Source organism: Pseudophryne corroboree, chromosome 4 (genome assembly GCF_028390025.1).
Source record: "Pseudophryne corroboree isolate aPseCor3 chromosome 4, aPseCor3.hap2, whole genome shotgun sequence".
Taxonomy (NCBI): Eukaryota; Metazoa; Chordata; class Amphibia; order Anura; family Myobatrachidae; genus Pseudophryne; species Pseudophryne corroboree.
The window spans coordinates 564,464,478-564,489,428 of NC_086447.1; the positions used below are offsets into that span (position 1 = coordinate 564,464,478).

The window sequence follows — 24,951 nt, forward strand, 5'->3', positions numbered from 1 at the left end:
ATTAATGAGACAGGATAACAAGAACTGTGTAATAATGAAGGAAAACAAATTGTAACGTGTAAAGTCCCAGTAATGCAATGAGCTTTCCATCACACACTGCTGTTGTGAGGAATATATAAGCGCGAGAGGACTTCCAGGCGACAAGCCAGGACAGAGGTTATGTATCATGCAAAATATAGATGCATTGGTCACACCAAGTATAAGGCAAACCAAGTGCATCTAACAAAATAATGAAACATGCTCATCCTTTATTATTAAGTTCATATAAAAGATTAGATGTGTGCTATTTATGTAGTGAGGGAAAGGCAGCAATACACAGCCAGAATGAAGTGACAGAACTGTGTATCAATTCAGTATAACTAGTAGATTAGCAAGGCATTTAAAGGGCAAAAAGGTTTACATAAAGATACAGCTATACTACAGTGCCATTATTAACAATGTGACTAAGACAAATGTGTGTATAAGCAGTTTCACTACTTCTGCCCAAAGAAATATACATATATGAGAGGACACAGGGAACATAACAGGCAGTGCTGAGCGGCAGCGGGATGATATATGAGCACACATTTCATTATTTTTAAAGTGAGGAACATGCACAATCACCCAAAAAAGACCATCAAGCATAAGCACACGTACAAACAAAGTTAACGTATTACTTCGCACCTACAACTATGATTTAAACAATAGGATATATAATATAGGTCTCTGCATTATGGGGGTTGAACAGAGAATTGACAAAATACACATAACCAATACCTTTTCACTATAAAGCAAAACATATGCAGTCTTTGACTTGTTTAAAACGTTTCTGTACAGATTCAGATTAGAATGTTGACCGAAAAATACCATAAAAATGTACCAGTAAACTTTACCATTCCACTTACTTATGTTAGAGGTAGGCACTTCACCCCAAAGCAATTCCTTTACAATTGTACATCCAGCTACATCTTCTGAAAATGTATCTGAAGTACAGTACTGTGCAAAAGTTTTAGGCATGTGTGGAAAAAAATGCTGCAAAGAATGCTTTCAGAAAAAGAGGTGTTTATAGTTTATTTTTTATCAATTAACAAAATTCAAAGCGAATGAACAGAAGAGAAATCTAAAATTAAGATTTGGTGATGTTTGGAACAACCTCCCTGCAGAGTTTCTTCAAAAACTGTGTGCATGTGCACCTAGAAGAATTGATGAGGTCTTGAAGGCAAAGGGTGGCCACACCAACTATTGATTTGATTAAAATTTCTCTTTTGTTCATTCACTTAGAATTTTAATTGATACATTTTTATATATATATATATATATATATATATACACACACACACACACACACACATATATACATACATATATATATATATACACATACATAAATATATACATATATATATATATATATATATATATATACACACACATAGATATATATATATATATATATATATATAAGAATTTACTTACCGATAATTCTATTTCTCGTAGTCCGTAGTGGATGCTGGGGACTCCGTCAGGACCATGGGGATTAGCGGCTCCGCAGGAGACAGGGCACAAAAGTAAAAGCTTTAGGATCAGGTGGTGTGCACTGGCTCCTCCCCCTATGACCCTCCTCCAAGCCTCAGTTAGGATACTGTGCCCGGACAAGCGTACACAATAAGGAAGGATTTTGAATCCCGGGTAAGACTCATACCAGCCACACCAATCACACTGTACAACCTGTGATCTGAACCCAGTTAACAGCATGATAACAGCGGAGCCTCTGAAAAGATGGCTCACAACAATAATAACCCGATTTTTGTAACAATAACTATGTACAAGTATTGCAGACAATCCGCACTTGGGATGGGCGCCCAGCATCCACTACGGACTACGAGAAATAGAATTATCGGTAAGTAAATTCTTATTTTCTCTGACGTCCTAAGTGGATGCTGGGGACTCCGTCAGGACCATGGGGATTATACCAAAGCTCCCAAACGGGCGGGAGAGTGCGGATGACTCTGCAGCACCGAGTGAGAGAACTCCAGGTCCTCCTCAGCCAGGGTGTGCCCCTGACCAAGTAGCAGCTCGGCAAAGTTGTAAAGCCGAGACCCCTCGGGCAGCCGCCCAAGATGAGCCCACCTTCCTTGTGGAATGGGCATTTACATATTTTGGCTGTGGCAGGCCTGCCACAGAATGTGCAAGCTGAATTGTACTACACATCCAACTAGCAATCGTCTGCTTAGAAGCAAGAGCACCCAGTTTGTTGGGTGCATACAGGATAACAGCAAGTCAGTTTTCCTGACTCCAGCCGTCCTGGAAACCTATATTTTCAGGGCCCTGACAACATCTAGCAACTTGGAGTCCTCCAAGTCCCTAGTAGCCGCAGGTACCACAATAAGCTGGTTCAGGTGAAACGCTGACACCACCTTAGGGAGAAACTGGGGACGAGTCCGCAGCTCTGCCCTGTCCGAATGGACAATCAGATATGGGCTTTTGTGAGACAAAGCCGCCAATTCTGACACTCGCCTGGCCGAGGCCAGGGCCAACATCATGGTCACTTTCCATGTGAAATATTTCAAATCCACAGATTTGAGCGGTTTAAACCAATGTGATTTGAGGAATCCCAGAACTACGTTGAGATCCCACAGTGCCACTGGAGGCACAAAAGGGGGTTGTATATGCAGTACTCCCTTGACAAACTTCTGGACTTCAGGAACTGAAGCCAATTTTTTCTGGAAGAAAATCGACAGGGCCGAAATTTGAACCTTAATGGACCCCAATTTGAGGCCCATAGACACTCCTGTTTGCAGGAAATGCAGGAATCGACCGAGTTGAAATTTCTTCGTGGGGCCTTTCTGGCCTCACACCACGCAACATATTTTTGCCACATGTGGTGATAATGTTGTGCGGTCACCTCCTTCCTGGCTTTGACCAGGGTAGGAATGACCTCTTCCGGAATGCCTTTTCCTTTAGGATCCGGCGTTCAACCGCCATGCCGTCAAACGCAGCCGCGGTAAGTCTTGGAACAGACATGGTACTTGCTGAAGCAAGTCCCTTCTTAGCGGCAGAGGCCATGAGTCCTCTGTGAGCATCTCTTGAAGTTCCGGGTACCAAGTCCTTCTTGGCCAATCCGGAGCCACGAGTATAGTTCTTACTCCTCTACGTCTTATAATTCTCAGTACCTTAGGTATGAGAAGCAGAGGAGGGAACACATACACCGACTGGTACACCCACGGTGTTACCAGAACGTCCACAGCTATTGCCTGAGGGTCTCTTGACCTGGCGCAATACCTGTCCAGTTTTTTGTTCAGGCGGGACGCCATCATGTCCACCTTTGGTCTTTCCCAACGGTTCACAATCATGTGGAAGACTTCCCGATGAAGTCCCCACTCTCCCGGGTGGAGGTCGTGCTGAGGAAGTCTGCTTCCCAGTTGTCCACTCCCAGAATGAACACTGCTGACAGTGCTAACACATGATTTTCCGCCCAGCGAAGAATCCTTGCAGTTTCTGCCATTGCCCTCCTGCTTCTTGTGCCGCCCAGTCTGTTTACGTGGGCGACTGCCGTGATGTTGTCCCACTGGATCAATACCGGCTGACCTTGAAGCAGAGGTCTTGCTAAGCTTAGAGCATTGTAAATTGCTCTTAGCTCCAGTATATTTATGTGGAGAGAAGTCTCCAGACTTGATCACACTCCCTGGAAATTTTTTCCTTGTGTGACTGCTCCCCAGCCGTTCAGGCTGGCATCCGTGGTCACCAGGACCCAGTCCTGAATGCCGAATCTGTGGCCCTTTAGTAGATGAGCACTCTGCAGCCACCACAGAAGAGACACCCTTGTCCTTGGAGACAGGGTTATCCGCTGATGCATCTGAAGATGCGATCCGGACCATTTTTCCAGCAGATCTCACTGAAAAATTCTTGCGTGAAATCTGCCGAATGGAATCGCTTCGTAAGAAGCCACCATTTTTCCCAGGACCCTTGTGCAATGATGCACTGACACTTTTCCTGGTTTTAGGAGGTTCCTGACTAGCTCGGATAACTCCCTGGCTTTCTCCTCCGGGAGAAACACCTTTTTCTGGACTGTGTCCAGAATCATCCCTAGGAACAGCAGACGTGTCGTCGGAGACAGCTGAGATTTTGGAATATTTAGAATCCACCCGTGCTGTCGTAGAACTACTTGAGATAGTGCTACTCCGACCTCCAACTGTTCTCTGGACCTTGCCCTTATCAGGAGATCGTCCAAGTAAGGGATAATTAAGACGCCTTTTCTTTGAAGAAGAATCATCATTTCGGCCATTACCTTGGTAAAGACCCGGGGTGCCGTGGACAATCCAAACGGCAGCGTCTGAAACGGATAGTGACAGTTTTGTACCACGAACCTGAGGTACCCTTGGTGAGAAGGGCAAATTGGGACATGGAGGTAAGCATCCTTGATGTCCAGGGACACCATATAGTCCCCTTCTTCTTGGTTCGCTATCACTGCTCTGAGTGACTCCATCTTGATTTGAACCTTTGTATGTAAGTGTTCAAATATTTCAGATTTAGAATAGGTCTCACCGAGCCGTCTGGCTTCAGTACCACAATATAGTGTGGAATAATACCCCTTTCCTTGTTGTAGGAGGGGTACTTTGATTATCACCTGCTGGGAATACAGCTTGTGAATTGTTTCCAATATTGCCTCCCTGTCGGAGGGAGACGTTGGTAAAGCAGACTTCAGGAACCTGCGAGGGGGAGACGTCTCGAACTTCCAATCTGTACCCCTGGGATACTACTTGTAGGATCCAGGGGTCCACTTGCGAGTGAGCCCACTGCGCGCTGAAACTCTTGAGACGACCCCCCACCGCAGCTGAGTCTGCTTGTACGGCCCCAGCGTCATGCTGAGGACTTGGCAAAAGCGGTGGAGGGATTCTGTTCCTGGGAATGGGCTGCCTGCTGCAGTCTTCTTCCCTTTCCTCTATCCCTGGGCAGATATGACTGGCCTTTTGCCTGCTTGCCCTTATGGGGACGAAAGGACTGAGGCTGAAAAGACGGTGTCTTTTTCTGCTGTGACTTGGGGTAAAAAGGTGGATTTTCCAGCTGTTGCCGTGGCCACCAGGTCCGATGGACCGACCCCAAATAACTCCTCCCCTTTATACGGCAATACTTCCATGTGCCGTTTGGAATCTGCATCACCTGACCACTGTCGTGTCCATAAACATCTTCTGGCAGATATGGACATCGCACTTACTCTTGATGCCAGAGTGCAAATATCCCTCTGTGCATCTCGCATATATAGAAATGCATCCTTTAAATGCTCTATAGTCAATAAAATACTGTCCCTGTCAAGGGTATCAATATTTTCAGTCAGGGAATCCGACCAAGCCACCCCAGCGCTGCACATCCAGGCTGAGGCGATCGCTGGTCGCAGTATAACACCAGTATGTGTGTATATACTTTTTAGGATATTTTCCAGCCTCCTATCAGCTGGCTCCTTGAGGGCGGCCGTATCTGGAGACGGTAACGCCACTTGTTTTGATAAGCGTGTGAGCGCCTTATCCACCCTAAGGGGTGTTTCCCAACGCGCCCTAACTTCTGGCGGGAAAGGGTATAACGCCAATAATTTTCTATCGGGGAAAACCCACGCATCATCACACACTTCATTTAATTTATCTGATTCAGGAAAAACTACAGTTAGTTTTTTCACACCCCACATAATACCCTCTTTTGTGGTACTTGTAGTATCAGAATTATGTAACACCTCCTTCATTGCCCTTAACATGTAACGTGTGGCCCAAATGGAAAATACGTTTGTTTCTTCACCGTCGACACTGGAGTCAGTGTCCGTGTCTGTGTCGACCGACTGAGGTAAATGGGCGTTTTAAAGCCCCTGACGGTGTTTGAGACGCCTGGACAGGTACTAATTGGTTTGCCGGCCGTCTCATGTCGTCAACCGACCTTGCAGCGTGTTGACATTATCACGTAATTCCCTAAATAAGCCATCCATTCCGGTGTCGACTCCCTAGAGAGTGACATCACCATTACAGGCAATTGCTCCGCCTCCTCACCAACATCGTCCTCATACATGTCGACACACACGTACCGACACACAGCACACACACAGGGAATGCTCTGATAGAGGACAGGACCCCACTAGCCCTTTGGGGAGACAGAGGGAGAGTTTGCCAGCACACACCAAAACGCTATAATTATACAGGGACAACCTTTATATAAGTGTTTTTCCCTTATAGCATCTTAATATATATAATCATATCGCCAAATAAGTGCCCCCCCTCTCTGTTTTAACCCTGTTTCTGTAGTGCAGTGCAGGGGAGAGCCTGGGAGCCTTCCCACCAGCATTTCTGTGAGGGAAAATGGCGCTGTGTGCTGAGGAGAATAGGCTCCGCCCCTTTTTCGGCGGGCTTCTTCTCCCGTTTTTCTGAGACCTGGCAGGGGTTAAATACATCCATATAGCCCCAGAGGCTATATGTGATGTATCTTTTAGCCAGTATAGGTATTTCATTGCTGCCCAGGGCGCCCCCCCCAGCGCCCTGCACCCTCAGTGACCGCTGGTGTGAAGTGTGCTGACAACAATGGCGCACAGCTGCAGTGCTGTGCGCTACCTCATGAAGACTGAAAAGTCTTCTGCCGCCGGTTTCTGGACCTCTTCACTCTTCGGCATCTGCAAGGGGTTCGGCGGCGCGGCTCTGGGACCGGACTCCATGGCTGGGCCTGTGTTCGATCCCTCTGGAGCTAATGGTGTCCAGTAGCCTAAGAAGCCAATCCATCCTGCACGCAGGTGAGTTCACTTCTTCTCCCCTAAGTCCCTCGTAGCAGTGAGCCTGTTGCCAGCAGGACTCACTGAAAATAAAAAACCTAACAAAACTTTTACTCTAAGCAGCTCTTTAGGAGAGCCACCTAGATTGCACCCTTCTCGGCCGGGCACAAAAATCTAACTGAGGCTTGGAGGAGGGTCATAGGGGGGAGGAGCCAGTGCACACCACCTGATCCTAAAGCTTTTACTTTTGTGCCCTGTCTCCTGCGGAGCCGCTAATCCCCATGGTCCTGACGGAGTCCCCAGCATCCACTTAGGACGTCAGAGAAATACATATACACACTTCTATTTTTGAAAGCATTCTTACTTTGCTTCATTTTTTCCACACCTGCCTAAGACTTTTGCACATTACTGTAACTATTGCCTGTACCTATTTGTAAACCCTATTTTCAAAACACTTGCACATTCGTCCGGGTAGCATGAGCTCATCGTTTATTCTGGAATTTTTTACTAAAGCATTCTTCCCTTCTAGGCAGAGCTAAAGGCCTGAATTTAAATATCGAATGTGCATTCGACCCACTGTCTTCTCCAGTGTAACATATACATAATTAAATTCCATTACCCGGTTAAATTTGAGGTTTGCAACCCAACTGGAGTGTTGAAGCGACCTGCTAGCTGACAAGATACTAAACATAAGTGATCTGGTTACTTACTTCTACGGATATGAGCCTGTGTCACTTCATGGACAAATCTGGCATCCATATATTCAAATTTGTATTAAATTTAGAAGGCACCACAAAGTGTCCGCAGTGCCATATAAGTTAACAATGAAAACATTTCAAAATTGCAGAGTAGCAGACTAACTAAAATACACATGCGCTAAGCCAATCGCATAATTACCAAACATAACTATAAGTACACAGACACTCTCTTGGAAACCGTTTCTTTAGGTTAAAGGAAACAAGCTTATATGTTCACTGCAATTAGAATTATATCAATTATAAGAAGCAAATAACATCTTAATATCTTAAAAATAGATCATGTGACATTTCCACAGTATAAGCTATACAAAGTTTTCTTACCTCACTACTTTGGTTCATTTCAGGCCATGTCTGGTTCAAAGATGGCATGGAAGGTGATTTACTCGGGGGAGGATCTGCTGGAGAACTTGAAAATCCTACCTCACCGGACTGTTCACCAGCTAAGAATGCATACAAAACAACAAGAGTTTTTTCATTTTTATTCTAACCATTATTTATTTATTTATTTATTAATAGTTTCTTATATAGCGCAGCATATTCCGTTGCGCTTTACAATTAGAACAACAGTAATAGAACAAAACTGGGTAAAAACAGACAGACAGAGGCAGGAAGGCCCTGCTCGCAAGCTTACAATCTATAGGGAAATAGGCATAGATACACAAGGATAGATGCTACCTATTGCATAATGGTCCACCAGATTGCTAGGTTCTTAATGGGTTGTATAATGATACCCCACAAAGTTATCCAAGTGTCAGGAGGGTGTGAGACTAAAGAAAGACAAGATATGTGATGTTATGAATACTCTACAGAGGATGTAATTAGATAGGGAAGCACTGAAGGTTATGTGGGTGGGTCTGGAATTTGATAGGCTTGTCTGAAGAGGTGAGTTTTCAGGGAACATTTAAAGGTTTGGAGACTAGAGGCGAGTCTTACTGTGCGTGGGAGGGCATTCCACAAAGTGGGTGAAGCCCGGATAAAGTCCTGTAATTTTGAGTGTGAACAAGTAATGCGTGTGGATGAGAGACGTAGATCTTGTGCAGAGCGGAGAGGTCGGGTAGGGAGATATTTTGAGATGAGTGAAGAGATGTATGTTGGTGCAGTTTGGTTAATAGCCTTGTATATGAGTAAAAGTATTTTATATTTAATATGGTAGAATACCGGTAACCAATGGAGGGACTGACAGAGCGGATCTGCAGACGATGAACGTCTGGCAAGGAAGATTAGCCTCGCAGCTGCATTCAAAATGGATTGTAGTGGTGAGAGCCTATGTTTGGGAAGACCGGTCAGGAGACTATTACAGTAATCAATGCGGGAGATAATGAGAGCATGGATTAGAGTTTTTGCGGTGTCTTGTGTAAGATAAGGGCGTATTTTGGATATGTTTCTTAGATGTATGTAACATGATCTTGAGACAGATTGAATGTGGGTAACAAAGGACAGTTCAGAGTCAAGAATGACACCTAGGCAGCGAGCTTGTGGGGTAGGGGTGATTGCAGAGTTCTCAACAGTGATAGAGATATCAGGTTGAAAACTACTATTGGCCGGTGGAAATATAATTAATTCTGTTTTGGAAATATTAAGTTTGAGGTGGCGAGATGTCATCCAAGATGAAATGGCAGAAAGGCATTCAGTGACACGGCCCAATACAGATGGTGACAAATCAGGGGAGGATAGGTAGATTTGAGTATCATCCGCATACAGATGGTACTGAAACCATCTAAATACACACAAAGAATAATCATCCTTATACAATATTGTGAGTGTTGGAGTGTAAAAATAGGTCAACAACTAAAAAGAAAATCACGAATAAGGTTTTATTGGCTTACTGACACCATAGTTTACAGTATATCCTTAAACAATCCCAGCATTTACCCTGGATGCAAAATTATAAATTTATTTCCATCGCTTGCAGCACAACATAGTTTGTCCGGGTGCAAAGTTAAGTGCTATTTATTATGCTTTGCTCTCAAATCAGAATCAGACCCATAGAGTGAACAAGTTGAGATTTGAGAAGTGGAGGCCGGGTGCACCTAGGCGCAAATACAGCAGCTCTCTATTTGCGATAAATGGGTGAGAGGGACATTGAAACATAATACATTTATTTTTGCAAGGCAAGTTACACTATGAAAAACAATACTGTATACAAAATGTTTTAATGGTTGTTTTTTCTTACTACAGTATAAACTGGGCCTTTTAATTGTGAATTTATATCATGAAATACCAAATGTTTTACCATTCCCACTGGACTCTGTAGAGTCACTGAAAGTATAAATTGCTGTATATAGTATGATGCGTCTAGCTAAAATAAATGCATTATATTCCAATACTCAAACCCCTCACAGCCATTTATCACAAACAGAGCTGCTGTTTTGGCGCCTAGGTTACTTAATTTTATAAAAAGAAAGAAAGATCATCAGCACCCACCATAAGGCAGCATACCCTCTCTTGCACAAATGTAGTGAGCACACACATACTTGTTCTATATTCTGGAGATTTGAGAAATTCTTGGCCATAATGAGAATCTGATCATTCATGCCCACATACTGTACACTTGCACAGAAAAAAGGTAGGAAATTACTGATCACTTGGTTTCAAAAGAATCAATAGATCACATTTAAATTTTACAAAGGTCATTAATGTGAATACATTTAACAATGCAAACTATTATATTTATTGAATTCTTGTAATTCAGAGAACAGGATATATTAAAACGTTTTTGATCCACTACATAATACAGGTTGAGTATCCCTTTTCCAAAATGCTTGGGACCAGAAGTATTTTGGATATCGGATTTTTCCGTATTTTGGAATAATTGCATAACATAATGAGATATCATGGCGATGGGACCTAAGTCTAAGCACAGAATGCATTTATGTTTCATATACACCTTATACACACAGCCTGAAGGTAATTTTAGCCAATATTTTTAATAACTGTGTATTAAACAAACTTTGTGTACATACACACAATTCATTTGTTTCATATACAACTTATACACACAACCTGAAGGTCATTTAATACAATACTTTTAATAACTTTGTGCATTAAACAAAGCTTGTGTACATTGAGCCACCAGAAAATAAAGGTTTCACTATCTCATCAGTCTTACTCAAAAAAATTCCGTATTTCGGAATATTTGGATATGGGATACTTAACCTGTATCTCCATAGGTAGCTGAACGATGATAACACTTAAATCTTTATTGTTGGATGTATCCTATTACTGCTATGTTTAAGCAAAGACTAAGGGGTATATGCAATTGCGGTCGAATTCCCGTAAATGTCGAAAAACTGGACATTTTCGCCAAAAAACAACAACATTCGACAATGCAATACAGTACTTTTCGCCCAAAAAACGGCCATTCCAAATTCGACTTTTTGAAATTCGACATTTGTCAAATTCGACATTTCTGCAATGGTACAAATGCGGCATTTCGACAAAAGTATATTCAATTGAAGTTTGTAAATTCGACAACAGTGCTTTTAGACAGTAAATTCGTCATTTTCAATCCGCCACACTTTGCTGGCGGAGTCTAATAAAAAATTTTAAAAACATGTTTTTTTTGTGTTTTTTTTTTATTGGTAATAGCATATCTATTTATATTAGAAGGGATTAGGTACTTGGTTTGTCTATATAGGAGGCACAAGTATTATTTATATGTTTTTAAAAATATATATTTTTTTAAAAATGTTTTTTAATGGAATGGTGTAAAAATCAGAAAAAAAAATGCGTGGGGTCCCCCCCCTCCTAAGCATAACCAGCCTCGGGCTCTTTGAGACGGTCCTGGTTGCCAAAATACGGGGGGGGGGAAAATGACACGGGATCCCCCGTATTTTAACAACCAGCACCGGGCTCTGCGCCTGGTCCAAAAAATACGGGGGACAAAAAGAGTAGGGGTCCCCCGTATTTTTTGTACCAGCACCGGGCTCCACTAGCTGGATAGATAATGCCACAGCCGGGGGTCACTTTTATACAGCGCCCTGCGGCCGTGGCATTAAATACCCAACTAGTCACCCCTGGCCGGGGTACCCTGGAGGAGTGGGGACCCCTTCAATCAAGGGGTCCCCCCCCAGCCACCCAAGGGCCAGGGGTGAAGCCCGAGGCTGTCCCCCCCCATCCAAGGGCTGCGGATGGGGGGCTGATAGACATGTGTAAAAATGAACGAATATTGTTTTTTGCAGAACTACAAGTCCCAGCAAGCCTCCCCCGCAAGCCGGTACTTGGAGAACCACAAGTACCAGCATGCGGGGGGGAAATGTGCCCACTGGTACCTGTAGTTCTACTGCAAAAAAATACCCAAATAAAAACAGGACACAGACACCGTGAAAGTATAACTTTATTACATACATGCCGACACACATACTTACCTATGTTGACACGCCGACTCTGGCCTCGTCTCCAATGTCGACGTCCGGGGTACCTGAAAATAAAATTATACTCACCTGATCCAGTGTCCAGTTCTTTTATTATAATCCACGTACTTGGCAAAACAAAAAAACGCATTAACCCGAACCAGACGGACTGAAAGGGGTCCCATGTTTACACATGGGACCCCTTTCCCCGAATGCAGAGACCCCCCGTGACTCCTGTCACAGAAAGGTCCCTTCAGCCAATCAGGAAGCGCCACTTCGTGGCACTCTCCTGATTGGCTTTGCGCGTCTGAGCTGGCAAACAGCGCATCGCACAGCTCCCTCCATTAGTTTCAATGGTGGGAACTTTGCGGTAAGCGGTGGGGTTACCCGCGGTGGTGACCTCACCGCTGACTGCAAAGTTCCCACCACTTAAGATAATGGAGGGGGCTGTGCGATGCGCGTCTGACAGCTCCGACGCGCATACAGCCAATTAGGAGAGTGCCACGAAGTGGCGCTTCCTGATTGGCTGAAGGGACCTTTCTGTGACAGGAGTCACGGGGGGTCTCTGCATTCGGGGAAAGGGGTCCCATGTGTAAACATGGGACCCCTTTCAGTCCGTCTGGTTCGGGTAAATGCGTTTTTTTGTTTTGCCAAGTACGTGGATTATAATAAAAGAACTGGACACTGGATCAGGTGAGTATAATTTTATTTTCAGGTACCCCGGACGTCGATATTGGAGACGAGGCCAGAGTCGGCGTGTCAACATAGGTAAGTAAGTATGTGTGTCGGCATGTATGTAATAAAGTTATACTTTCACGGTGTCTGTGTCCTGTTTTTATTTGGGTATTTTTTTTGCAGTAGAACTACAGGTACCAGCCGTTTCCCCCCCCGCATGTTGGTACTTGTGGTTCTCCAAGTACCGGCTTGCTGGGACTTGTAGTTCTTCTGCAAAAAACTATATTCTTACATTTTCAACAAGGCTATCAGCCCCCCACCCGCAGCCCTTGGATGGGGGGGGACCTCTTGATTGAAGGGGTCCCCACTCCTCCAGGGTACCCCGGCCAGGGGTGACTAGTTGGGTATTTAATGCCACGGCCGCAGGGCGCTGTATAAAAGTGACCCCCGGCTGTGGCATTATCTGTCCAGCTAGTGGAGCCCGATGCTGGTACAAAAAATACGGGGGACCCCTACTCTTTTTGTCCCCCGTATTTTTTGCACCAGGACCAGGCGCAGAGCCCGGTGCTGGTTGTTAAAATACGGGGGATCCAGTGTCATTTTTTTCCCCGTATTTTGGCAACCAGGACCGGCTCAAAGAGCCCGAGGCTGGTTATGCTTAGGAGGGGGGACCCCACGCAATTTTGTTTCGGGTTTTTTGACCATTTTTAAAAATCGGATCAAAATCCGTCAAATCGGCCGTTTTTTGACAGCGGGACTGTCGAATTCGTTTTTTATTGAATTTGTCGAATTCCGGCACCCACCTGTGTCGAATTTAAAAACGGTCGAATTCCACCCGGAATTCGACCGCAATTGCATATAACCCTAAGTTTGTATTTCCTCTTCTACTCAAATACTGTTAACTCCCACAAAACAATGATTCCACTATGTCGGACTCATTTAATATCTCTTTATGACCTCACACCTGTGAGTTACCATTGCTGAGCCAATTACTTTCCTGTACATGATATAACGTAATCATTTTTCATTTCAATTACTCGCACGTACAGAGCAGTCAGACATCAACTTGTTTCTCCCAACACAATTCCCAATTGTATTATTTTCTTACCAGTTTTACTTTCTGTTTTGAAAGTTATTACTTTTGTATTATTATATTGATACATCAAATACATTGTACTATTATCTTGCATCCTTACAGCTATCGTGTTATAATTAGTTGATAGATATTGAATATTCATATGTGTCTTCATGTTTACTTGTGTGTTTATTGAAAATTTTAATACAAAGAAGTAAAAAAAAAAAAAAAAAAACCCAATGATAAGTATAACCTTTATAATGGAACAGACTGTTGTAGAAGAGTCCCGGGCACTGAGAAACTAAAATATATGCAAGTGTGTCTACAGACTATTCCAGCTTGTTAAGAATTAGAACAACTTTCATTTTTGGAAACCACAGATACAAAATCCTAGGAGTTTGTGTTACTCGGATTTATTGTAATGTCACAGTCTGTGCAAGTGGATTATACTCAACACTAGTATTATGGAGCAGTCATCAGATGGATTGCTAGCTATTGTGCACCCCCTCTCCCCATTTCTCGCTCTCTTCCTCCTTGTTCTTACGCACTCTTTTACAACCCATTCTTGCTCTGTCTCTCTCCCACCTTGCCCACCCCTCTCTTCCTCCCCATTCTTTCCCCCCTTTCTCTTACATACCATTCACTACCCACCTTTCCTTCGCTCTTTCAGACATTAAAATGATCCTTGTAAACCAGCAGATTTGTTATAAGTACAGCACATGGAAGCGGGAGATCATAAGCCCAGCAGCAGCGCCAGCCTCCCTAGGCTTGCACCAGGCCCACCTTCTGCCACCTCTTCCAGGGCTCTGAGGAGAGTGCACACCCACTACAGAGAGGATTGCACCCATCTGAGACTTGTAGCCAAGCCGTGGATGGCAGAATAGGCTCAAGTACTGTATGTAGTTCTCTGCTCTCCAGCTGCAGACAGCACCAGAGCAGTTACCACTGTAACCCCTGATCTAAGAAGCATGGCTGTGTGACATGGTACAGCAAGAGGCATCAGGCTGCAGCACCTCCACAGCCTGAAGGTAGCAGCAGCTCCAGGTACTAAAGGCAAGGATCTTCGCAGCTGCCCTACAATGTGCTCGACAGCCACGATACATTATCAGCTAGATTACGGGTGCACGGAAGTCATAATGTAAAGCTAGTCTGAAATACCTGCAGAGTCTTCTAAATCTATAAGTTTAGGCATTAAGCTTTCGGGCAGTTTTTCAGGTAAATCATATCCATTTTTTCGAGCCACTACAAGATGAAAAGCAGCACAGAATTCATCCAAAGTCAATGCCCCATCCTTATCAAAATCTGACAGTTCCCTGCAATGAAGAACAATACACAGTAAATAAAAATAAGAAATTCTACAGCAGATAAAAATAAAATAATGCAAGTAACCAAATAACATAGCTCATATGCTATGGGGAAAAACATCTAACTTATGATAGTATTTTATTCTTCAAGAATTTTACAAATGCCAAATACAGATGTGTACCCATACATCTTTGCTATATCCCACCATCATGTATGGCACGGTTTTGCATGCCATAAAATCAACTTTAGCCATGCCTTGTGATTTTTTTGAATTTGCTTCTTTCATGTTACTTTATGCACATTCTATTAAGGCAAACAAAAATTGTATAGTACACAATTTAAATGGATGATGAAAATGTAAAAAACCTGTATGCTCTAAAATATGAACTAGTTGAATTGCATATTCTTATATCTCATTTAAATTGCAGCTTTCGCGTGCAGTGTTTGTAAATCACCCAAATGCTTTAATCTATATATCCCTATAGATTGTAAGCTTGCGAGCAGGTCCTTCGTACACCTCTATGTCTGTCTGTTTTTAGCCAGTTTTGTTCTATTACTGTTAGCACAACGGAATATGCTGCACTATATAAGAAACTGTTAATAAATAAAACAAAATATGATGACAAATAAGAACCACTTGACCCATCTACTCTGCCACTTTTTTTAACCATATTGTTACCTCAAACGCTATTTGATCATTATTTCTTTGTAAGGATATCCTTATGTCTATCCCAAGCATGTTTAAATTGCTCTACTGTGTTAGCCTCTACCGCCTATGCTGGGAGGCTATTTCACTTGTCCACTACCCTCTCCGCAAAGTCATTTTTCCCTCAAGTTTCTCCTGAACCTATAACCCTCCCGTTTCAGTGCATATCCTCGTGTTCTAATACTCCTCTTCATTTGAAGAATGTCTACCTCTTGTACCTTGTTAAAACCCTTGATATGTTTTAAAGTTTTTATCATGACCTCTCTTTCCCTTCTCTACTCCAAACTATACATGTTAGTTTTTCCTGGTAAGTTTTGTGATGTAGGCCGTGCACCATTTTAGTTCTTTGTATCATCTCTAAATGCATTTATATCCTTCTGGAGATACGGTCTCCTGAACTGGACACAGCATTTCAGATGAGGCAGTACCAATGACTTATACAGTGGCATTATTACTACTTTATTTCTGCTGCTGATACCTTCCACTATGCAACCAAGCATCTGACTTGCCTTCCTCATTGCTTTGTTACATTGTTTACCTGCCTTCAAGTCACGTTAAATAGTGACTCCTAGATCCCTTTCCTCCTCAGTAGTTCCCAATATAGTGCCATTAATACTAAATTAACCCTTTGGATTCTTGAGACCGAAGTGCATGATTTTGCATTAAACTTCAGTGCCAAGTTCTTGACCATTCCTCTAATTTATCTGATAATCAACATCATTAGCCCTCCTGGGTTGTCTACCCTATTGAATACCTTTGTGTCATCTGCAAAAAGGCATCCTTTCCCTTCAATACCACTTGCAATGTCACCAATAAATATATTAAAAAGCACTGGTCCAAGTACAGATCCCTGGGGTACTTCTCTGTTAACAATTCCCTCCTGTGAATACTCCATTTACTACAACTCTGTTTTCTATCTCATCCAATCAACCAACTTAACAGCCAATCAAATGCTTTCAATTTTATTTTAAAGTCTGCGATGCAGGACAGCGCTAAAAGCTTTACTAAAGTCTAGATAAACTTATCTACGCCACCATCAGCCCACTATTATCTATTACTTTAGTTATCCAGTCAAAAAAAAAAAAAAAAATCAAGAAGATTTGTTTGACAAGATCTCTCCCCAGTAAATCCATGCTGTTTGGGATACTGCAACTTGCTGGATTTGAGATAATGTGCAACTCTTTCTATTAAGAGAGTGTTTCCATCAATTTCCCTACTACTGATGTAAGGATCACTGGTCGGTAATTGCTTGCCTCTTCCTTGCTTCCACTTTTGTGCAGTGGGACTATGAAGGTTATTCAGGGTGGATTGCAGATTCTGCTAAAAAGCAGAATATGCAATCCTTTTTTTCGCATGCCGGAAGTCACCCATCGCAGGGCAAGGCTGCCCAGCATACTAAATGGCCTGCCCAGCATCTGCGACCACAATTTAATCGCGGTAGCAGCAACTGTGGACAACCAACTGTGCATGCAGGTGGTCCGCTGCCATTTTCTTAATCGGAGCAATCGTGTGTGACGTCACGCTGTCAACCTGCCCCCATTTTCGACGCACCACCCCTGCCACACACTGTCGCCACCCCAGAAACACCTCCGCCCGTCAATCAGGCAGAGGCATTAGCTGCTAGCGCACATGCAGGACAGGACCTGCAAGTGCGCACTGCCACCGGGGGTTATTGCAGTCGCATCGATTAGTGATGTAACCTGAATAAACCCCTATGTTCACTCTTTTTCAGTAATCTAGAATTACTCCTGTATGACTGGTTGAATAATTCTATTAATGATATCACAAGCACTCCTTTAAGCTCTTTTAGTATCCTTGGATGTATCCTATTCTAGCCCCATTGATTCAACCATGTTCAGCTTTGAGAGTTCTGTTAGGACCTTCTCCTCTATAAACGTACTTGTTTCTACCTTTTTCTCTGAATATACCTACAACTTAACTGTGGCCCCATCCCTTCTCTTTCAGAAGTGAATACTGAGCAAAAATAATTATTAAGATGATCCACTATTACACTGTCTCCCTCAACAAGACTCCCAGTCTCTGTCTTTAATCTTATTATTCCACCTTTTGTTTTACTCCTTTCACTTATATACTTAAATGTTTTGTTCTCTTTACCCACTGTCAATTTTTTCTTCTGCTTGTGCTTTTGCACATCTGATTACCTTCCAGAGGTATACTCAATTAGAGTCGGAAACTGCCGTCTTGTCGGAAAGACGTCAGTTTCCGACTGGAATAGGTCGGAAGGGGTTCAGACCTATTCAATCCGAGCTCAGTGTTTCCGACAAGCCGGGAAATCAGACTTGTCGGAATGCTGTTGGTATACACACGGATAGGCTGCTTCAGTCGCCGAGCCGTGTGTATTGTCGTTAGTGTCAGACAATGTCAATCCAACTTTTTTTTTTTAAAGTCGTATTGACACTGTCGGGAACGGGCCAAATCCAACAGGTATTGAATAGAGAGCAGTCGGGTCCTTTATGTCGGAAAGGACCCGACAGAAATTCAATATACCCCTTAGTCTCCTAACAAGATACACCTCTTTGTCTTTCTCATTTTACGTCTGCTTTCAGGCCATCTTTTTGCTTTCATAACACTTACTACTTCTTTTGCAAACCACACTGGCTTCCATTTCCTTGTGTTTTGCCTAACCCCTTTGATACAAAGGTCTGTTTCCTTTAGTGTTGAACTTTTTAATTTGTCCGACCTCTTCTGCACTCCAAGTTCCTCCACTCTTCCAAAGAATCGCTTACACATTCTCCCATCCCTACAAATCAGCCTTCCTAAAATAACACCTTTGGTTTTGTATGGGACGAGTCAAGCTCTGTATTTATTCTTAACCATACTGCTTGATGATTACCGGAACCCAGGTTTTCACCCACTTTTAAGTCAGATATTCCATCTCCATTTGTAAATATTAAGTCTAATATTGCGTCTTTCCAAGTGGCCTCTCTCACCAATCCCTGAACTGAATTCAGAAGGTCTCTACTTCTAGTGGAAGTTAAGACCCCTCCCAGTTTACATAAGGTAGATTAAAGTCTCCCATGATTACACAGGCCTCTGATGAAAAAGATTTTTTAATGACTTTATGTGATACTTATAGATTTGTGGCTTCTGAACATAAAAATGACTACCGATTTTGCAAATCACATCACGATTTCTGCTAAACGTGCATTTATGAATGTCATTTTTTTTATATTTATTAAAGTAATAAATGTATTCTACCTACATTTATAAAATATTGTTTTAAATGAATTCAGTCCGAAGTATAGAACGTTGCAATTCAATTCTCGTCATAAAACTTTCCCCAGCGCAGTGCCAGATTAAGGTCCACATGGGCCTGGAGCTAAATTTACAATAAACCCCATACTGTCTAAAGGAACATTGCACTCACACAACTACAACTACAAGGTGAGCTTGGCGAAGGTGGAACCAAACACAACAGATGCACCACAAATTTGCCCTGTGCCATTTTAACCCCTGCCTACCACCACATATACACATAGCATTTTTATAGGCCCTGACATTAGAAAGTTAATAGAAGATAAACATTTCAGGTGTGTAATGAATTATTGTGGAACTTTTAGCATGGACTTCATTCAAACAAGTGATTTAAAAAATTTTAGGCAATGTCAAGGATCTAAACAACAAAGAAATGGTCAGGGAAATGCTTAATAGTTACAGAAACCTTGGCTGCAGTATGAGTTTAAAGGTACATTTTTTGAATTCCCATATTGAGCATTTCTCGAATAATCTCGGAGACTACAGTGAAGAAAAGGGTGAACGGTTCCACCTAGACGTTAAAGATGTAGAAAGAAGATACCAGGGTCGTTGGGACGTCAGCATGATGGCTGACTACTGCTGGATGATACACAGAGACGACACAGAAAAAACGTAAGAGAAAAGCGACAAAATGAAGTTTGAAGACAAAAAACCCCCCAAGATATTAACAATTGTTTCAATAATTATAGTTTTGTTTCTATTAGTTTGATTTTGTTGTTATTTTATTATGTAATAAAGGCAAAAACACAGTGATATCTACACTTCTTCGTATTTCACAATATGTCAAGCACAATTAAACTTTTTCTTACAAATGTATGTAAATGTACATAAACCAACAGGATTAAGATGCTCCCGCTGCCGTACATATGGAGGGGCAATCAGCGGCATTGTATGGGCACGGGTAGCGGGTAGGTATGCTACCGCTACCCGTAGTTATGTCTATGTGTTTCCACGCACAAACCCACAACTGGTATGCATTACTATAATCGCGGCAACGCCACTCCACTTCCTCTTCCAGACCTGGTGGTCTGTAGATCACCCCAATACGAATAATTGCCTTCTCCGGTTTGTACAGTCACCGCCAGTCACAATACATCCCGCTACATCCCGCCCCCTTACAATCCCGACAGTTTGCATGCCGACTAGCAGGGATTATTCCCACTCGTGGGTGTCCACGACACTGGGAATAGAACCTGTGGCAAGCGCAGCTTGCCAACAAACCTGCAAGGGGCTTTTTGCGCTCGCCCCCTCTCCTGACCGCCGGTCACGCATACTCAATCCACCAAAAGGGCCTCAGTTTTTCCTTCAATACTTTGTATTAAGTTAGTATTTATACTTTTTTTGCACATACATTGCTACCCCTCATCCAATTTTTTTCCCATTCTGTCCTTCCTAAATAAAGAATATCCCGGTATAGCTATGTTACCAGTCATGATTTTCATTGCACCATGACTCTATAATAGCCACAATATCCACATCATCCCGTGTCATTATGGCAATTACTTCAGGGATTTTATTTCCTAAGCTCCTAACTTTAAGAGCGTTATAATGCTCCTCGGTTTTCCTCAATCATATCCAGGTACAAAGCTAATCACACAGGACCAATAACAGAGTTGATCTCGGGACTATAGCCTCAGTAAAACAATGTGCGATAAAACTGTCACTTTACTGAATCTCCTACTTGAGGGGGAAAACTATGATGGTTTGATGACATTTTGCCTTTAATTGTAACCTTCAAAACATGGTGTACATGGTGGTCATTAAAAACAAAACCTACATATAGATGCCATACATTATGATATTTGCGGATTTTCCAACAATAAATCAGTCCATGGAAGAGAGATAACTAAATGGAAACCCATCACTTATAAGTACATGTATTATACTGTGCTAGGTGCAATGCTCGTCCATATTTTGGCTTCCTTTACTTACACAACTTGGTATGACATGGGTGCAAAAGGGTCCTTGATCATGGAATGGAAAATCAATTTGATATTTTTTAAATTTGTAACTGAAATCAATTTGGTAAACAGCTAGTTCATACCCTTGTGTAAAGAAGGCCATACTCAGCAGGGTTGGGGTGACGGGCCCCAATAAAGCCCAGGAGTTCTATAATTGGCAGCTAAACATGTCTGAGCCTCCAGGAGTTCAGCAGGCCAAAATAACCAAAGCTAAGCAGGAATGGCAGCCAGTACCAGACCCCAGTTTCCCATTGCTAAGGAAAACCTCCTGCCTCCTAAAGTGTGTTTTGACTATCCTAAGCAGGGTGAGCCGATGGATTGCAGCGTGGGGAAAGCAACTCGACCTGTGGTCAGCATGGCTGCTGAAACCTTTCCCCCCGGCAAAAATGGTGCAGCTGGACGACCGGGAGATCTGGGCATTAGTTGACACTAGCAGTGCATTTACCATCGTCTCTGCTGGGTCAACTACGTTATGCCAGCTGTTGGCATACCAGCGCTGGGATCCTGACCGGTAGCATGCTGGCAGTGGGGCGTGCGCAAAAAAAGCCCCCTTGCGGGCCCGCTGCACTCGCCATGCAGCGGGCACAGTACTTATTCTCCCTCCAGGGGTGTCGTGGACACCCCAAGAGGGAGAATAGTTGTCGGGATCCCGACAGCTGGCATATCAAATGGCTCCCGTCTCCTCCTAACCTGGTTCCTCCAAGGGCTGACCAGGTTTTACCCCGTTCAAAAGGTGGTTACATGGCACGAGTACAGCAAACGGTCAACAGTTGAGGTGTCCTTGGAGCAGAGGACCATTGGTTCCCAGAACACGGCGATCGTGAAAGCTTCCTTGGCTGGAGAATCGCAGCAGGAAGCAAAGACTGAGGCCCAGTGGTCCCGTTTGTAAGCAAGTGTCTTTAAGAGGACTTTGGCAGAGACCAACAGGACGATAGAAATCTGATTAATGCTTTTGAGAATATGGAAGTAGTTAACTGTAAAGTGGTTGCTGCTCTGCAACCAGGTGTACCATATTTTATTCTAAAAAATGATTTGTTGTACAGTGTAACCTCTCACCAGGGTAAAAGGGTAGACCAGTTATTAGTTCCCCGGAAACACAAACAGTTGGTATTGGGGGCGGCACACATGCATCTGTGGAGTGTCCATTTAGGGGAGGAGAAAACTCTTCAGAGCACACAGTTAAGATTCTTTTGACCTGGCATTCATACCGCAGTAAAGAGATATTGTCAGGAATGTCCAGTGTGTCAGAAGACAACGTCCTGGCCAGGGTTTAGGGCGCCCCTGATTACTTTCCCTGTCACTTCAGTCCCTTATAAGAAAGTTGGTGCGGATTTGATAGGGACGGTGAAGAAATCTGTTCGAGGGCATCAATGCATATTAGTGGTAGTGGACTATGCCACCAGAAACCTAGAGGCCATACCACTACGGAATATTAAATCTAGCACCATTGCCTGGGAATTATTAACACTGTACACCTGCCTGGGAAAACCAAAAGAGGTCTTAACGGACCAAGGTACCCCATTTGTCTCTAAATTAATGAAGGATATGTGCCGACTGTTAAAGGTGGATAGGATGACTACCTCAGTTTACCACTGCAAAAAGACGGCCTGGTAGAAGGTTTTAATCAGACCCTTAAACAGAGGATAAAAAGGGCGGTGTCTGAAGAAAAGCGAGATTGGGACTTACTCCTATCCTATTTAGTGTTTGCAGTATGAGAAGTGCCCCAAAGCTCTATAGGCTTTAGTCTTCAAACTCATCTATGGAAGGTGACCTAAAGAGGTTTTAGATCTGTTAAAAGCAGGGTAGGAACAACAGTCATGTCAAGAACCTAACATTGTTCAGTTTGGGTCACAATTGTATGGCCGTTTAAGGCAGATTGCGCCACTCCTGATCGAGCACAACAGCATCAAAAACTTAATTATGACATGACCGTGGTCATCCATTCTTTTAAACTGGGAGACAAGGTACTGGTTCTTATGCCCACCTGTGAAAGCAAAATATATGCCCAATTGGGAGGCCCTTATGAAGTCATAGAGGCAGTGGGGCCTGTTAATTACAGGGTCCGACAGGAGGGTAGTAGAAGGAAGGAGGTACAAATCTACCATGTAAACCTGTTCAAATCTTGGAAAGAGAGTGACGTGTCAGCAGACTTTGGTAGTCACAAAAACCCCAGAATGTCACGTACCAATTGAATATACCCTTAATCCTAGCCAGAAACAGGAAGTGGTGAATTTAGGGACACGGACAAAGATGTGTTCTCTGCCATTCTTGGAAAACTCAAATTATCCAGCATAATATTGTTACTCCTCCCTGGGTGGTAATAAAACAGAGGCCATACAGTGTACTCGAGGAAAACCAGGCAGCGGTAAAACGATATGTAGAGGAGATGCAGCGGCTAGGGGTCATAGAGGAATCAAACAGCAAATGGAATAATCCCATTGTTTTAGTGCCTAAGCCTTTAGGTGCTTTAAGATTCTGTATCTCACCACTCTGGATTTGACAAAAGGATATTGGCAGATTCATTTAACTGAGGCTGCTAAGGCTAAAAACAGACTTCTCTACCCCAGTGGGCTTATTTCAGTACGAAGTGCTGCCTTCCGGTTTTTATGGAGATTCAGCAACTTTACAGTGAGCCAAGAACAAGTTGCTGCGATCTCATTGAGAATATGCAGCTGCATATCTAGACAACAGTCATCTTTAGTTCTGACTGGGAATTACACCTTCCAAGGGTATAGCAGTGTCACAGTCTTTATGGGCACACAGGTTTACTGCGAATCTTGAGAAGTGTGCCATTGGAATGGGGGAGGCAAAATACTTGGGATATGCTGTAGGGAGAGGGGAGGTAAAACCTCAGCCCAGTAAGGTGGAGGTGGTCCTCACATGGCATAAACACAAATGTAAATTCCAGCTCAGAACATTTCCTGGTCTGGTGCTACTACTGCAGAGTCATTCGTGATTTTGCAACTAGGGTGGCACCGTTAACGGAGTGTCTGAAAAAATAAGAATTTACTTACCGATAATTCTATTTCTCGGAGTCCGTAGTGGATGCTGGGGTTCCTGAAAGGACCATGGGGAATAGCGGCTCCGCAGGAGACAGGGCACAAAAAGTAAAGCTTTAGGATCAGGTGGTGTGCACTGGCTCCTCCCCCTATGACCCTCCTCCAAGCCTCAGTTAGGATACTGTGCCCGGACGAGCGTACACAATAAGGAAGGATTTATGAATCCCGGGTAAGACTCATACCAGCCACACCAATCACACTGTACAACCTGTGATCTGAACCCAGTTAACAGTATGATAACAGCGGAGCCTCTGAAAGATGGCTCACAACAATAATAACCCGATTTTTGTAACTATGTACAAGTATTGCAGATAATCCGCACTTGGGATGGGCGCCCAGCATCCACTACGGACTCCGAGAAATAGAATAATCGGTAAGTAAATTCTTATTTTCTCTATCGTCCTAGTGGATGCTGGGGTTCCTGAAAGGACCATGGGGATTATACCAAAGCTCCCAAACGGGCGGGAGAGTGCGGATGACTCTGCAGCACCGAATGAGAGAACTCCAGGTCCTCCTTAGCCAGGTTATCAAATTTGTAGGATTTTACAAACGTGTTTGCCCCTGACTAAATAGCCGCTCGGCAAAGTTGTAAAGCCGAGACCCCTCGGGCAGCCGCCCAAGATGAGCCCACCTTCCTTGTGGAATGGGCATTTACATATTTTGGCTGTGGCAGGCCTGCCACAGAATGTGCAAGCTGAATTGTATTACACATCCAACTAGCAAAAGTCTGCTTAGAAGCAAGAGCACCCAGTTTGTTGGGTGCATACAGGATAACAGCAAGTCAGTTTTCCTGACTCCAGCCGTCCTGGAACCTATATTTTCAGGGCCCTGACCACATCTAGCAACTTGGAGTCCTCCAAGTCCCTAGTAGGCGCAAGACACCACAATAAGCTGGTTCAGGTGAAACACTGACACCACCTTAGGGAGAGAACTGGGGACGAGTCCGCAGCTCTGCCCTGTCCGAATGGACAAACAGATATGGGCTTTTTTGAGAAAAAAACCACCAATTTGACACTCGCCTGGTCCAGGCCAGGTCCAAGAGCATGTTCACTTTTCATGTGAG

At 43.4% G+C, this 24,951-nt stretch overlaps 1 protein-coding gene across 6 annotated transcripts in view; it reads right to left on the reverse strand.

Annotated features, from left to right (window-relative positions):
- Nucleotides 1–24,951, reverse strand: part of REPS1 (RALBP1 associated Eps domain containing 1) — a 403,472-nt gene that overhangs the window by 201,380 nt on the left and 177,141 nt on the right. For all 6 annotated transcript variants that reach the window (XM_063917447.1, XM_063917443.1, XM_063917442.1 and 3 more), the window contains exons 8-9: nucleotides 14,740–14,894; nucleotides 7,801–7,919 (exon numbers count right to left, since the gene is read on the reverse strand). In XM_063917447.1, the coding sequence (XP_063773517.1) occupies nucleotides 7,801–7,919; nucleotides 14,740–14,894 (274 nt within the window). The remainder of the gene's footprint in view (nucleotides 1–7,800; nucleotides 7,920–14,739; nucleotides 14,895–24,951) is intronic.